At 48.7% G+C, this 13,298-nt stretch overlaps 1 protein-coding gene across 1 annotated transcript in view; it reads left to right on the forward strand.

The window, feature by feature from the left end:
• The window catches only part of VWF (von Willebrand factor), a 114,107-nt gene that overhangs the window by 15,701 nt on the left and 85,108 nt on the right, over positions 1 to 13,298 (forward strand). The window contains exons 12-16 of the mRNA XM_072145387.1: positions 1,096 to 1,234; positions 1,698 to 1,798; positions 2,502 to 2,697; positions 11,169 to 11,384; positions 12,532 to 12,772. Coding sequence (XP_072001488.1) covers positions 1,096 to 1,234; positions 1,698 to 1,798; positions 2,502 to 2,697; positions 11,169 to 11,384; positions 12,532 to 12,772 — 893 coding nt within the window. The remainder of the gene's footprint in view (positions 1 to 1,095; positions 1,235 to 1,697; positions 1,799 to 2,501; positions 2,698 to 11,168; positions 11,385 to 12,531; positions 12,773 to 13,298) is intronic.

Raw genomic sequence — 13,298 nt, forward strand, 5'->3', positions numbered from 1 at the left:
TGGAGTATAATCTTTTGAGCTGGAGAACTTAAGCCACCAACCTTTTATGTAAAGTTCTGCTCTGGAGGACTTGAGCCAACAATTTATTGACTGGGAAAATTAGATAGGTGCATTTTCCATTCTGGAGGACCTTCAGCCACTCATGTATTCCATAGAGAACTGCCCAGGTGGAATATCTCTTGATCTGGAGGTCTTGAGCATACAATGTATTGATGTAGGAAGGTCTCTCTTTCTGGAGGACTTTGAACCACCCATGAGTTACATGGTGAGCTGTTTCTTAAGAGTTTCTTTTCATAAGAACTTGAGCTAAACCATGTTTGGCAAGAATGGCCATCAAGCTGAACCAAATTCTTACTACATGTTCATGAAAATTAGGACCTTCGAGACCTCCACCCAGGATGCCTACAGGCTGAAACTTCATCCCTTCGTGATTTAGAGAATCTCAGAACTGTGAGCAATGTATAGTAATGGTACCAGGAGCCCAGAGAAGATGGCCGGCTCTGATGAGACATCCCCTTGCGTTGTGGAGAGTCCGTCTTATGTTTACAGTAAATACTGATAGTTTTTCCCTCTTCTCTGCCTCTCTCACTGTCTAATGGATGTTATGCTGGGAAATATACTGTAGGCTCAAGCCAAGACAGATGGAAACATGGAGAGCGATCAAGAAAGGCGTCCAAGTTTCTCTAAAAAACGATCTGCCAAATACACAGCTCCCTCTCGTTTCCAGGGACTGTCAAAATTACTGATACTGATACTGGTGTTTCATTAAAACTGGGAAAAGGGGAGTATTATGGAGGGGCTGTAGCTAGAAATGCTCAAACACTACTCAAACATTGCCTCAATAAAAGGAAATTAGTGCTCACAGACAACAGCAGTGTGAGGATCAGAGCACAGCAGTGTGAGGATCAGAGCCACGCCCTCATTTACTTAAACACACAGCAGTGTGAGGATCAGAGCACAGCATTGTGAGGATCAGAGCCACGCCCTCATTTACTTCCTGGAAAATTAGTATATGTTTCACATATACACTGCTGACAGATTACCTTTTAAGACTTAATTATTAGTTTTCTAATTCATACCCCTTTCTGGTTGTAGTGTGCAGATGACCCCGACGCTGTGTGCACCCGATCAGCTACGGTGCGCCTCCTGGACATGCATAATATTACCCTAAAGCTAAAACATGGCGGAGGAGTCTCCATAGATGGGCAGGATATCATGCTTCCTTTGCTTCATGGTAATGATATGTAATTGTCATTGAGTGTTCAAAAATATTTTAATCTTTAATTTAATTATTTTTTTTTACACATTGAAAAAAAAAATGGCCATGAACAGTGCCACTACTGGTAGGGTCAGGTACTGCAGCACAGTCCTATTCAAGCAAATGTGGCTGAGCTGTAATACCAAACTCAGACTTTAAACAAAGGTGGCGCTGTTTCTGGTCAAAAGAAGATTGTTGAATTTGACATTCCCATCATAACACATATAACTTCTCTCGCCGGCCCCAGGGTACTGCTGCCCCCTAGAGCTATGATGATATAATACAATTTCGGAGGATGACCATGCTGGGAGGTTGGGGGAGTAGTCTGCGTATAAATACATTAACATAGACAATGTTATTATGATTCTCTTTTGAATGTTTCAGAATGTTCTGAATAGAATTTGTGCAATTAAAATTTAAATAATTTGATTCTCAACAGGTTCCCTTCGTATCCAGAGCACTGCTCTATCTACAGTGCGGCTCTCGTATCGGGAGGATCTACAGATTGATTGGGATGGTCATGGAAAGCTCATGATTAAGGTGAGGAACCATAAGCCGATCACATACTAGGACCTTCAGCAATCACTTCTGTACCTGGATGTAAGGGTTCAGTTTCCCTGCAGTGCCACCACTGGACAAACTAGGTATTACAATATTGGGGCAGATTTACTTACCCGGTCCGTTCGCGATCCAGCGGCGCGTTCTCTGCACAGGATTCGGGTCCGGACGGGATTTATGAAGGTAGTTCCTCCGCCGTCCACCAGGTGGCGCTGCTGCGCTGAAAATAATCTGAACGCGCCGGAATGCACCGAGCCGGACCAGGTGAAGGTAGGCGCTTCCCAAGCGACACATTTTCCGTTCTTAAATGCGGCGTTTTTTCCGAATACGTCGGGTTTTCGTTCGGCCACGCCCCCCGATTTCCTTTGCGCGCATGCCGGCGCCGATGCGCCACAATCCGATCGCGTGCGCCAAAATCCCGGGGCAATTCAGGTACAATCGGCGCAAATCGGAAATATTCGGGTAACACGTCGGGAAAACGCGAATCGGGCCCTTAGTAAATGACCCCCTCTATGTCCATTCCAGTCAATGCATTGTATGTGTGAATTAGGACAGGATAAGTCCTAGACGCTCTTTGCGACTAATTTCAATGACTGTTCTGGATAGCGAATCCTTTTTTTCCTCAAAATTTCCTAAAATAGAATATAAATGAGAACCCATTTGAAATCTTGTTCTTCCGTTACAGCTTTCTCCAGTGTTCGCTGATGCCACTAGTGGCCTTTGTGGGAATTACAATGGAAATCAAGGTGATGACTTCCTTACACCATCAGGACTTGTTGAGGCCAGTGTTGAGGACTTTGGAAATTCCTGGAAAATGAATGGAGACTGTACAGATCTGGTGAAACAGGACACGGACCCATGTAGTCTGAACCCCAGGAGAGGTAAGGATTAGAGATGAGCGAACATGCTCGTCCGAGCTTGATGCTCGGTCGAGCATTAGGGTACTCGAAACTGCTCGTTACTCGGACGAATACTTCGCCCGCTCGAGAAAATGGCAGCTCCCGCCGTTTTGCTTTTTGGCGGCCAGAAACAGAGCCAATCACAAGCCAGGAGACTCTGCACTCCACCCAGCATGACGTGGTACCCTTACACGTCGATAGCAGTGGTTGGCTGGCCAGATCAGGTGACCCTGGGATAGACTAGCCGCTGGCCGCGCTGCTCGGATCATTCTGTCTCCGGATGCCGCTAGGGAGAGAGCTGCTGCTGCTCAGGGAAAGCGTTAGGGTGTTCTATTAGCTTACTGTTAGGCAGGAGTGATTCTCAAAGAACCCAACAGCCCTTCTTAGGGCTACAATAACGTTCTACTTTTTTTATTTTAATTTGCATCTTTTACCATTTTGTGAGGAATTAGCAGGGGGACTTGCTACCGTTGTGTTTAGCTCTTAGTGGCACACATATCCATAGCAAAGACCGAAGTGGGAAAATTCAGTAGGGGTTGGATTTCTATTAGGCAATAACTCAGTGTCATCTCATCTGGCATAGTACTGTGCTTCCTTTGATACTTGGCTAGAAAATAGCCATAGGAGAATACAAACAGCTTCTTGAAGCCTACAGTAGCGTTCTATATATTTGATTTCTGGTTGATCTGCTGGTGGCTGTAGTTTCTGCAGTGCATGTACTTGCCAATTCTGAGCAATTTGTAGTGAGACTTGCGACCGCTGTGTTCTGCGCTTAGTGGCGCACATATCCATAGCAAAGGCTGAAGTGGCAAAATTCAGTAGGGGTTGGATTTCTATTAGGCAATAACTCAGTGTCATCTCATCTGGCATAGTACTGTGCTTCCTTTGATACTTGGCTAGAAAATAGCCATAGGAGAATACAAACAGCTTCTTGAAGCCTACAGTAGCGTTCTATATATTTGATTTCTGGTTGATCTGCTGGTGGCTGTAGTTTCTGCAGTGCATGTACTTGCCAATTCTGAGCAATTTGTAGTGAGACTTGCGACCGCTGTGTTCTGCGCTTAGTGACGCACATATCCATAGCAAAGACCGAAGTGGGAAAATTTAGTAGGGGTTGGATTTCAATTAGGCACTAACTCAGTGTCATCTCATCTGGCATAGTAGTGTGCTTTGATACTTGGCTAGAAAATAGCCATAGCAATAGGATAGCATTGTTTGGTTTTAAAAACTCAAAAAAAAACAAAAAACACAAAAAAAAAAAAAAAACACAAAAAAAAACAAAAAAAAGTAAAAAAAAAAATAAAGTTATAACTCTCATTTTAAAAATGTTTAACCCGAGGGCTAGGGGTAGAGGACGAGGGCGGGGACGTGGGCGTCCAACTACTGCAGGGGTCAGAGGCCGTGGTCCTGGGCGGGGTGAGACACCACCTGCTGATGAGGGAGCAGGGGAACGCCGCAGAGCTACACTCCCTAGGTTCATGTCTGAAGTTACTGGGACTCGTGGTAGAGCACTGTTGAGGCCAGAACAGTGCGAACAGGTGATGTCGTGGATTGCTGACAATGCTTCGAGCAATTTGTCCACCACCAGTCAGTCTTCCACGCAGTCCACCCATGTCACCGAAATCGCCACTCCTCCAGCTCCTGCACCTCAGCCTCCTCCCCCCCAGTCTGCCCCCTCCCAGGAAAATTTGGCATTTGAACCGGCATACTCTGAGGAACTGTTTTCTGGACCCTTCCCACAGTCACAAACCACTTGTCCGGTTGCTGCTGAGCAATTTTCCGATGCCCAGGTTTTCCACCAGTCACAGTCTGTGGGTGATGATGACCTTCTTGACGTAGTGGAAGTGTGTAAAGAGGTGTCCGACGATGAGGAGACACGGTTGTCAGACAGTGGGGAAGTTGTTGTCAGGGCAGGAAGTCCGAGGGGGGAGCAGACTGAGGGATCGGAGGATGATGAGGTGACAGACCCAAGCTGGGTTGAGAGGCCGGGTGAACACAGTGCTTCTGAGACGGAGGAGAGTCCTCGACCTGAACAGGTTGGAAGAGGCAGTGGTGGGGCCAGACGGAGAGGCAGGGCCAGAGCTGGTGCATCAGCGCCACTGTCAACTAGTGAAGCTCCCGTGGTGAGGGCTCTTGCGGCGAGGGCTAGATCTTCAGAAGTGTGGAGGTTCTTTAAGGAAACACCGGATGACCGACGGACTGTGGTGTGCAACATTTGCCAAACCAGGCTCAGCAGGGGTTCCACCACTACTAGCTTAACTACCACCAGTATGCGCAGGCATATGAATGCTAAGCACCCCACTCAGTGGCAACAAGCCCGTTCACCTCCGGCCGTGCACACCACTGCTCCTTCCCCTGTGTCAGCTGCTAGTCAGCCCCCTGCCCAGGACCCTGCCACAAAAACCCCATCGTCGCCTCCACGATCCTCCAAAGCATCCACCAGCGTTCAGCTCTCCATACCCCAGACGCTGGAGCGGAAACGCAAATATAGTGCAACCCACCCGCACGCCCAAGCCCTTAATGTGCACATCTCCAGATTGCTTAGCCTGGAGATGCTGCCCTATAGGCTAGTAGAGACCGAGGCCTTTCGCAACCTCATGGCGGCGGCCGCCCCTCGGTATTCGGTCCCCAGCCGCCACTACTTTTCCCGATGTGCCGTCCCAGCCCTGCACCAGCACGTGTCAGACAACATCATCCGTGCCCTGACCAACGCCGTTTCTGACAAGGTCCACCTGACCACGGACACGTGGACGAGTGCTGCCGGGCAGGGCCACTATATATCGCTGACGGCACATTGGGTTAACTTGGTGGAGGCTGGGACCGAGTCTGACCCTGGGGCTGCTCATATACTGCCGACGCCGAGGATTGCGGGGCCTACCTCGGTCCAGGTGTTTCAGGCCTACTATGCCTCCTCCTCCTCCCACCCCTCCTCCACCTCCTCCTCCGAACTACCATCCGTGGGCACGGCGCCATCAGTCGGTAGCTCTAGGCACAGCAGCAGTGCCGTCGCTAAGCGACAGCAGGCGGTGCTCAAACTGCTGAGCCTAGGCGACAAAAGGCACACCGCCCAAGAGCTATTACAGGGCATCACGGCGCAGACTGATCTGTGGCTGGCACCGCTGAACCTCAAGCCGGGAATGGTTGTGTGTGACAACGGCCGTAACCTGGTGGCGGCTCTGCAACTCGGCAGACTGACACATGTGCCATGCCTGGCCCATGTGTTAAATCTGATAGTGCAGCGTTTCCTCAAGACATACCCCAATCTGTCTGATTTGCTCACGAAGGTGCGCCGCATCTGTGCGCATTTCAGGAAGTCCAGCCCAGATGCTGCCACTCTCAGGGCAGCGCAGCGCCGCCTCCAACTGCCCGCTCACCGACTGTTGTGCGACGTGCCCACGAGGTGGAATTCAACACTGACCATGTTATCCAGAGTTTACCAGCAGCGCAGAGCGATTGTAGACTGCCAGATGTCAACTTCCACCAGAACTGGTAGTCAGGTCAGTCAGCTTCCTCAAGTCTACAATGAGGAGTGGACGTGGATGTCTGATATCTGTCAGGTGCTGAGTAACTTTGAGGAGTCAACACAGATGGTCAGTGGCGATGCCGCCATCATCAGCCTCACCATCCCGCTGCTTGGCCTGTTGAAAAACTCTCTGGTCAGCATGAAGTCGGAAGCTTTGCGCTCGTCACAAGAGACGGGGGAAGAATATTCCCTTGTTGATAGCCAAAGCACCCTCAGGTCTGTTTCTCAGCGCATATCGGAGGAGGTGGAGGAGGATGAGGAGGAAGAGGAGGAGAATGTTGGCGAGACACAAGAGGGGACCATTGTTGAGTCCTTCACTGTTCAGCGTGTATGGGCAGAAGAAGAGGAGTTGGAGGAGTTGGAGGAGGAGGAAATGGACAGTCAGGCCAGTGAGGGGAGTGAATTCTTACGCGTTGGTACTCTGGCGCATATGGCAGATTTCATGCTAGGCTGCCTATCCCGTGACCCTCGCGTTCAAAGAATTTATTCCAGCACCGATTACTGGGTGTTCACTCTCCTGGACCCACGGTACAAGCAAAATCTTCCCACTCTCATCCCTGGAGAGGAAAGGAGTGTGAGAATGCATGAATACCAGCAGGCCCTGGTGCACAAGCTGAAACAGTATTTCCCTTCTGACAGCGCTAGCGGCAGAGTGCGTAGTTCTGCGGGACAAGTAGCGAGGGAGAGTAGGCGAGCAGGCAGCTTGTCCAGCACTGGCAAGGGTACGCTTTACAAGGCTTTTGCCAGCTTTATGTCACCCCAGCAAGACACTGTCACCTGTCCCCAGTCTCGGCAGAGTAGGGCTGATCTTTACAGAAAGATGGTGAGGGAGTACGTAGCTGACCATACCATCGTCCTAAATGATCACACAGCTCCCTACAACTACTGGGTTTCAAAGCTGGACATGTGGCACGAACTGGCGCTGTACGCCTTGGAGGTTCTTGCCTGCCCTGCCGCTAGCGTCTTGTCCGAGCGGGTTTTCAGTGCAGCTGGTGGCATCATCACCGATAAGCGTACACGCCTGTCGACTGACAGCGCTGACAGGCTGACGCTTATTAAAATGAATAAAGGCTGGATTTCTCAGAATTTCCAATCTCCACCAGGTGAAGGAAGCTCAACCTGAATAATTGATCCACTCCTCCTCCTCCTCCTCATTTTCCTCCTTCTCCTCCTCTTTGTACAGTAAAGCAGAGGAAACTGGCTATTTTTTGACAGGGCCCACTGGCTCTTGCTATAGTACTTCATGCATTTAATTTTTCTGGAGGGCCACCTACCCGGTCCTCTGTTTGAAACAATTTTTGTGAGTGCCACATACAGGCACTCAATCTATTCCATTTTACTGCAGGGCCACCTACCTGCTCCTCTGGTTTGAACAATTTTTGGGACTGCCACATACAGGCACTCAATCTATTCCATTTTACTGGAGGGCCACCTACCTGCTCCTCTGGTTTGAAACATTTTTGGGACTGCCACATACAGGCACTCAATCTATTCCATTTTACTGCAGGGCCACCTACCTGCTCCTCTGGTTTGAACAATTTTTGGGACTGCCACATACAGGCACTCAATCTATTCCATTTTACTGCAGGGCCACCTACCTGCTCCTCTGGTTTGAAACATTTTTGGGACTGCCACATACAGGCACTCAATCTATTCCATTTTACTGGAGGGCCACCTACCTGCTCCTCTGGTTTGAAAAATTTTTGGGACTGCCACATACAGGCACTCAATCTATTCCATTTTACTGCAGGGCCACCTACCTGCTCCTCTGGTTTGAACAATTTTTGGGACTGCCACATACAGGCACTCAATCTATTCCATTTTACTGCAGGGCCACCTACCTGCTCCTCTGGTTTGAACAATTTTTGGGACTGCCACATACAGGCACTCAATCTATTCCATTTTACTGGAGGGCCACCTACCTGCTCCTCTGGTTTGAAACATTTTTGGGACTGCCACATACAGGCACTCAATCTATCCCATTTTACTGGAGGGCCACCTACCTGCTCCTCTGGTTTGAAAAATGTTTGGGACTGCCACATACAGGCACTATCCAAATTAAATTGTCTCCATAGCAGCCTCCACACGTTGTCTCCATTGCTACCTCCAAAAGTCGTCCATATAGCTGCCTCCATACATCGTCCCTTTATCAAACGAGGTGTGTCAGGCAGAAATTTGGGTTGTTTTCATGGATTCCACATCAAAGTTGTTAACTTTGTCGCCACCCTGCTGTGTTATCCACAAAATATACTGGCAAACTTTTACCATTTAGGGATATTATTTCAGCGCTTCTTGCGCATCTGTTTACATTCCCCTCACCCGGCATATCCTAAACTTATAAGAACGCTACTACACTTGATCTTATACAAAAGGTTCTTAGAAGTGCTGTTTGGGGAGTAGCCTAGAGACAGGGGCTTGGATTGGCGAAAGCTCGCCTGGCAGCGGAACGCCAGCTCCATGCGCATCATGCGCTTCTTGCGCATCTGTTTACATTCCCCTCACCCGGCATATCCTAAACTTATAAGAACGCTACTACACTTGATCTTATACAAAAGGTTCTTAGAAGTGCTGTTTGGGGAGTAGCCTAGAGACAGGGGCTTGGATTGGCGAAAGCTCGCCTGGCAGCGGAACGCCAGCTCCATGCGCATCATGCGCTTCTTGCGCATCTGTTTACATTCCCCTCACCCGCCATATCCCAAACTTATGAGAACGCTACTACACTTAACTTGGTGCAGGCTGGGACCGAGTCTGACCCTGGGGCTGGTCATATACTGCCGACGCAGAGAATTGCGGGGCCTACCTCGGTCCAGGTCTCAAAGGCCTACTATACCTCCTCCCACCCCTCCTCCACCTCCTCCTCCTCCGAATTACCATCCGTGGGCATGGCGCCATCAGTCGGTAGCTCTAGGCACAGCAGCAGTGCCGTCGCTAAGCGACAGCAGGCGGTGCTGAAACTGCTGAGCCTAGGCGATAAAAGGCACACCGCCCAAGAGCTATTACAGGGCATTCCACATCAAAGTTGTTAACTTTGTCGCCACCCTGCTGTGTAATCCCCAAAATATACTTGCAAACTTTTACCATTTAGGGATATTATTTCAGCGCTTCTTGCGCATCTGTTTACATTCCCCTCACCCGGCATATCCTAAACTTATAAGAACGCTACTACACTTGATCTTATACAAAAGGTTCTTAGAAGTGCTGTTTGGGGAGTAGCCTAGAGACAGGGGCTTGGATTGGCGAAAGCTCGCCTGGCAGCGGAGCGCCAGCTCCATGCCAAGATCCAACTAACATAGTTTTAACTGCAGCACCTTTAATCTACTACTAGTTCACTGCCTCCATACATGGTCCCCTTATCAAACGAGCTGTGTCAGGCAGAATTTTGGGTTGTTTTCATGGCTTCCATGTTAACTTTGTCGCCACCCTGCTGTGTAATCCACAAAATATACTGGCAAACTTTTATCATGTACCGATATTATTTGAGCGCTTCTTGCTCACCTCCTTTGGTTCCTCTCTGCCACCCATTGGTTTGAAGCCTGAGTCCATTTAGGGTATGTCGCCATGACACTCTCTAGCCTGCTGCCGCTGCCTCTGCATGCCGTCCCCTATAGTGTCAGGGTCAATTATTGGATGTTTTAGATGCTATCTAGCTTCATTCTGTCACTCTGTCATGGCCATGCTGTTGCCCATAATTTTGGCATAATGGTGCGATTAAGCAGCCTCAGAGGCATCCATGCATGCTGCCCCTGCTGTTTCCTGTCCATTTCCGTGGTGTTTCCATCCTTTTCTGAGGTTCCCAGGTGTTTGGCCAAGCTTCCCTGTGCAGAGCCTTGGTCCCCTTGAAAAATGCTCGAGTCTCCCATTGACTTCAATGGGGTTCGTTATTCGAGACGAGCACTCGAGCATCGGGAAAAGTTCGTCTCGAATAACGAGTACCCGAGCATTTTAGTGTTCGCTCATCTCTAGTAAGGATCCAACAATATTCTAAGGGAAAGACCCATGGCTATCATTGTACACTGTCAATGGCACTGATAGGGAAGGCACTGTGGATGTATAGGGAACCTGTCACCAGGATCATTAATTTTCACCTAATGGCAGGTTCTCATAAACGTTTAAATATTATTTCCCAAACTTCTTTTATAATTAACATTATGGCTGCCACTTACTTTTAAAGTATATAAAACTATACCTAGCTTCCTGCCTGGTGTTACAAGGCTGCAATCATCATAATTATCTCCTCTCTTCTCTGCTAGTTCTCTCTCTCCCTCCTTCCTCCTCTTCCTCCCTCCTGCTGACATAAACTGCCAGAAATTTACTTGGAGTACAGGGTCAGCTAAAGGCTGCATGAGGGAGGTGGGAGGGAGGAAGAACTAGCAGAGCAGAGAGGAGATAATGGTGATGACACTAGGAACTCCTACACCCCTGTGACTCAATATAGTTTGCTGGCAGGGAGCCTGGTATACCTATATATACTTTTAAAAGTAAGTAGAAGGGGTAATGTTATTTATAAAAGCAGATTGGGTATACAATATAATAAAATATGCAAATCAAGTATCACAGGGGTGCCAAGTTTCTTTCAAGATATATTGAGGGGTGTTGTAGCCTACTTGTGCACCCACAACACCGATATTGAGTGACGTGTACTACTCCCACAATGATTATAGGGAGGGCACTGGGGATGTCACTGATTATAGTGAGGGCACCCTGGCTATTGGGTTATAGTGGGTGCTTGGTTATAGTTGGTTTATCCCACCATATTTATAGGAGCTTCTAGATGCCTGGCAGCCATGACATCATGAGATGAGAGATATGTAACAGACGTCTCCATCATCTCATGTCCCTAGACTGACCAGACTGATAGGATCTACTGTCAGCACTTGTTTCCATGGCCAAAGTCATATTGTAATCATGTCTCCGCTAATTCCTCCTGTAGCCAGATATGCGGAGGAAGTCTGCTCCACCCTCATGGAGTACACATTCCAGCCGTGTCACAGTGAGGTCAACCCCCTACCATATCTGAAGAATTGCCGCTATGACGTCTGCTCGTGCTCCAACGGGAAGGAGTGTATGTGTGACGCTATTGCCACCTATGCCATGGCCTGCTCCAGGAAGGGCGTGCTCATCGAGTGGAGGTCACCTGAATTCTGCTGTAAGTATGGGTCAGGGTCGGACCGGCCCACTGCTGAATCAAAGGACTGTTCAGTGAGATAAGTCTCTGACACAATAATGGGCCCTAGAGGTTCAGTAGAGAACAGGGTTGGGTGGGTCCATCAGACAATCAGAGGATCAGTCAGGCTCTGACACATAATGGGCCCTAGAGGTTCAGTAGAGGACAGGGTCGGACAGGGCCTCTGGAGAATCAAACGGTCCTTCGTGGATTAAGGCTCTGACACAATAATGGGCCCTAGAGGTTCAGTAGAGGACAGGGTCGGACAGGGCCTCTGGAGAATCAAAGGGTCCTTCGTGGATTAAGGCTCTGACACAATAATGGGCCCTAGAGGTTCGGTAGAGGACAGGGTTGGGTGGGTCCATCAGACAATCAGGGGATCAGTCAGGCTCTGACACATAATGGGCCCTAGAGGTTCAGTAGAGGACAGGGTTGGACAGGGCCTCTGGAGAATCAAAGGGTCTTTCATGGATTAAGGCTCTGACACAATAATGGGCCCTAGAGGTTCAGTAGAGGACAGGGTTGGATGGGCCCATCAGAGAATCCGAGGATCAGTTGGTTGGCTAAGGCTCTCACACAATAATGGACACCTGAGGTTCAGTGGAGGACAGGTTGGGACAGGGCCTCTGGAGAATCCAAGGGTCCTTCATGGATTAATGGGGCCTAGAGGTTCATTAGTGGACAAGGTCAGGTTCAGACTGGTCCATCAGAGAATCCAAATTTCCTGGGTGGGCACAAGCTCTCACACAATAAGGGGCCCCAGAGGTTTAGCAGAAGACAACGCAATTTGGAGACTATTAAGGCCGATCACTTCCATTGTGAAGGGCAGGGGGGTTCAAGGACCATCATGAGTGCCAATGTCTATTATAAAAATGTAGTATATCCTTATGATTGTGGTGGGTCCCAGTAAGAGCATGGCCTACGCTATACAAGTCTATGGTAGACATAGGGACACAACAAACAATCCCTGGAGTGTGAGCTTATCTACCACCCTTAAAGTAGTTGTATTGGGTCATTCTGGATCACCGCTGGTAAGAACAATAGGTAGGGGTCCCCAATTTTTGAGCCAATAGCTGTAACCCAGTAATCTCAGAAGCCCCATTTGACATCCAATGTTGAATCTTCCCAGCAATCAGATGTTCCGAAGGGAAGATTTACCAACAATGTGGAAGCCCCTGTAACCAGACCTGCAGATCACTATCTCATCCAGACACAAACTGCAGGGAGTTCTGCATGGAAGGATGTTACTGCCCCCCAGGACTGTACACCAATGAGTATGGAGAGTGTGTTCCCAAGGCGGAGTGCTCCTGTTATTATGATGGGGAATTATTCCAACCGGATGATGTGTTCTCCGATCACCATTCAATGTGGTAAGTGCTAAATGTCTCCACCAGCAGAATAGTGAGTGCAGCTCTGGAGTATAATACAGGATGTAACTCAGGATCAGTACAGGATAAGTAATGTCATGTATGTACACAGTGACTGCACCAGCAGCAGAATAGTGAGTGCAGCTCTGGGGTATAATACACAATGTAACTCAGGATCAGTACAGGATAAGTAATGTCATGTATGTACACAGTGACTGCACCAGCAGCAGAATAGTGAGTGCAGCACTGGGGTATAATACAGGATGTAACTCAGGATCAGTACAGGAGAAGTAATGTCATGTATGTACACAGTGACTGCACCAGCAGCAGAATAGTGAGTGCAGCACTGGGGTATAATACAGGATGTAACTCAGGATCAGTACAGGATAAGTAATGTCATGTATGTACACAGTGACTGCACCAGCAGCAGAATAGTGAGTGCAGCTCTGGAGTATAATACAGGATGTAACTCAGGATCAGTACAGGATAAGTAATGTCATGTATGTACACAGCGACTGCACCAGCAGCA

The sequence above is a fragment of the Engystomops pustulosus genome, chromosome 4 (genome assembly GCF_040894005.1).
Source record: "Engystomops pustulosus chromosome 4, aEngPut4.maternal, whole genome shotgun sequence".
In the NCBI taxonomy this organism is placed as follows: domain Eukaryota; kingdom Metazoa; phylum Chordata; class Amphibia; order Anura; family Leptodactylidae; genus Engystomops; species Engystomops pustulosus.